Genomic DNA, 1,256 nt, shown 5'->3' with positions numbered 1-1,256 from the left:
AGAACAATTTTTAGTAGAAGATATAATAAATAATGATGAAATTAATCTTAAAAAAGAGAAAGAAAATACAGTAGAAATGGATATTGTAACTGCTGGAATATATTTAAATGGAAAACCTTCAGGGGAAAGACAATTAAATAAGAATTCTTCTCTTTCAGATATAAGAAAAGAAATTGAAAATGTAAAAAATATTCCAAAAGAATTTGTATTTGAAGATCAAAAAGGAAGTAAAATAGAAAAAGATAAAGAACAAACATTAAAATTAACTTCTATTCTGTATGATAATAAGATCAATATAACAGAAAAAATAGTACCTGTCATTTCACCAAGTAACACTAAAGTATTTGATGCTCCACCAAAACTACGTTACAACACTTCTTTAAACAATGCTATATTACCTTTCGGTTCACCGCGTAATACTGTTATATCATATACTTCTCCAAATGACACTACAGATGTACCTGAAAAAAATGTTCCAATTAAAGGAAGTATAAGATTGAAAAATCATGAAGAAGGAAAATTGAAAATATATTTATATCCAAATAAACCATTTAATCCAAAGGATGAGAACGATGCAATTGCTATTTTAGTTGTTGGTCAAACAGGAAGTGGTAAAACAACATTATTAAATAGTTTTGTAAATGCATTATATGGAATCAAGATAACAGATGATTTTAGATATATAATTATAAATGAAGATAATTTAAAACAGAGTGGAGATCAATCTAAAAGTCAAACAAGTAAAGTTTCAATTTATAATATTAAAAGAACAAAAAGAGCACCACCAATAAAAATAATAGATACACCTGGATTTGGAGATACAAGAGGAATTGAATATGATAAAGAAATTACTAGACAAATCAAAGAAGCATTTGAAACAAAAGTATTAGATTTAAATGCTATTTGTTTTGTTGCACAATCAAGTAATGCAAGATTAACACTAAATCAGCAGTATATATTTGGGAATATTATTAATTTATTTGGGAAAGATGTAAAAAAGAATTTTATTGCTATGCTTACATTCTGTGATGGTAAAAAACCACAAATTATTAATGCATTAGAATCAAAAGATTGTATTTTCAGTACAATTATTCCAGAAATAGATAAACCATGGAACTTAAAGTTTAATAATTCAGCTATTTATGATGATAATACTGAAGATGAATTTACACAAATGTTTTGGAAATTAGGAATGAAAAGTTTTGATGAGTTTATTTGAAAATTAATAAAATTACCAAGGAAATCATTTAGAACAT

General features: G+C 25.3%; 1 protein-coding gene across 1 annotated transcript; it reads left to right on the top strand.

The window, feature by feature from the left end:
• Nucleotides 1-76: 76 nt before the first annotated feature.
• Nucleotides 77-1,219, top strand: EDI_289120 (uncharacterized protein; the record flags this gene model as incomplete). Its single annotated transcript, XM_001739827.1, has 1 exon — nt 77-1,219. The coding sequence occupies one exon, from the start codon at nt 77-79 to the stop codon at nt 1,217-1,219; it is 1,143 nt and encodes a 380-aa protein (XP_001739879.1).
• Nucleotides 1,220-1,256: the final 37 nt, after the last annotated feature.

Source organism: Entamoeba dispar, genomic scaffold, assembly GCF_000209125.1.
Source record: "Entamoeba dispar SAW760 scf_1105229462467 genomic scaffold, whole genome shotgun sequence".
In the NCBI taxonomy this organism is placed as follows: Eukaryota; Evosea; order Mastigamoebida; family Endamoebidae; genus Entamoeba; species Entamoeba dispar.
The sequence above is the reverse complement of the archived record's forward strand: the minus strand, read 5'-3'. Positions and strand labels throughout refer to the sequence as shown.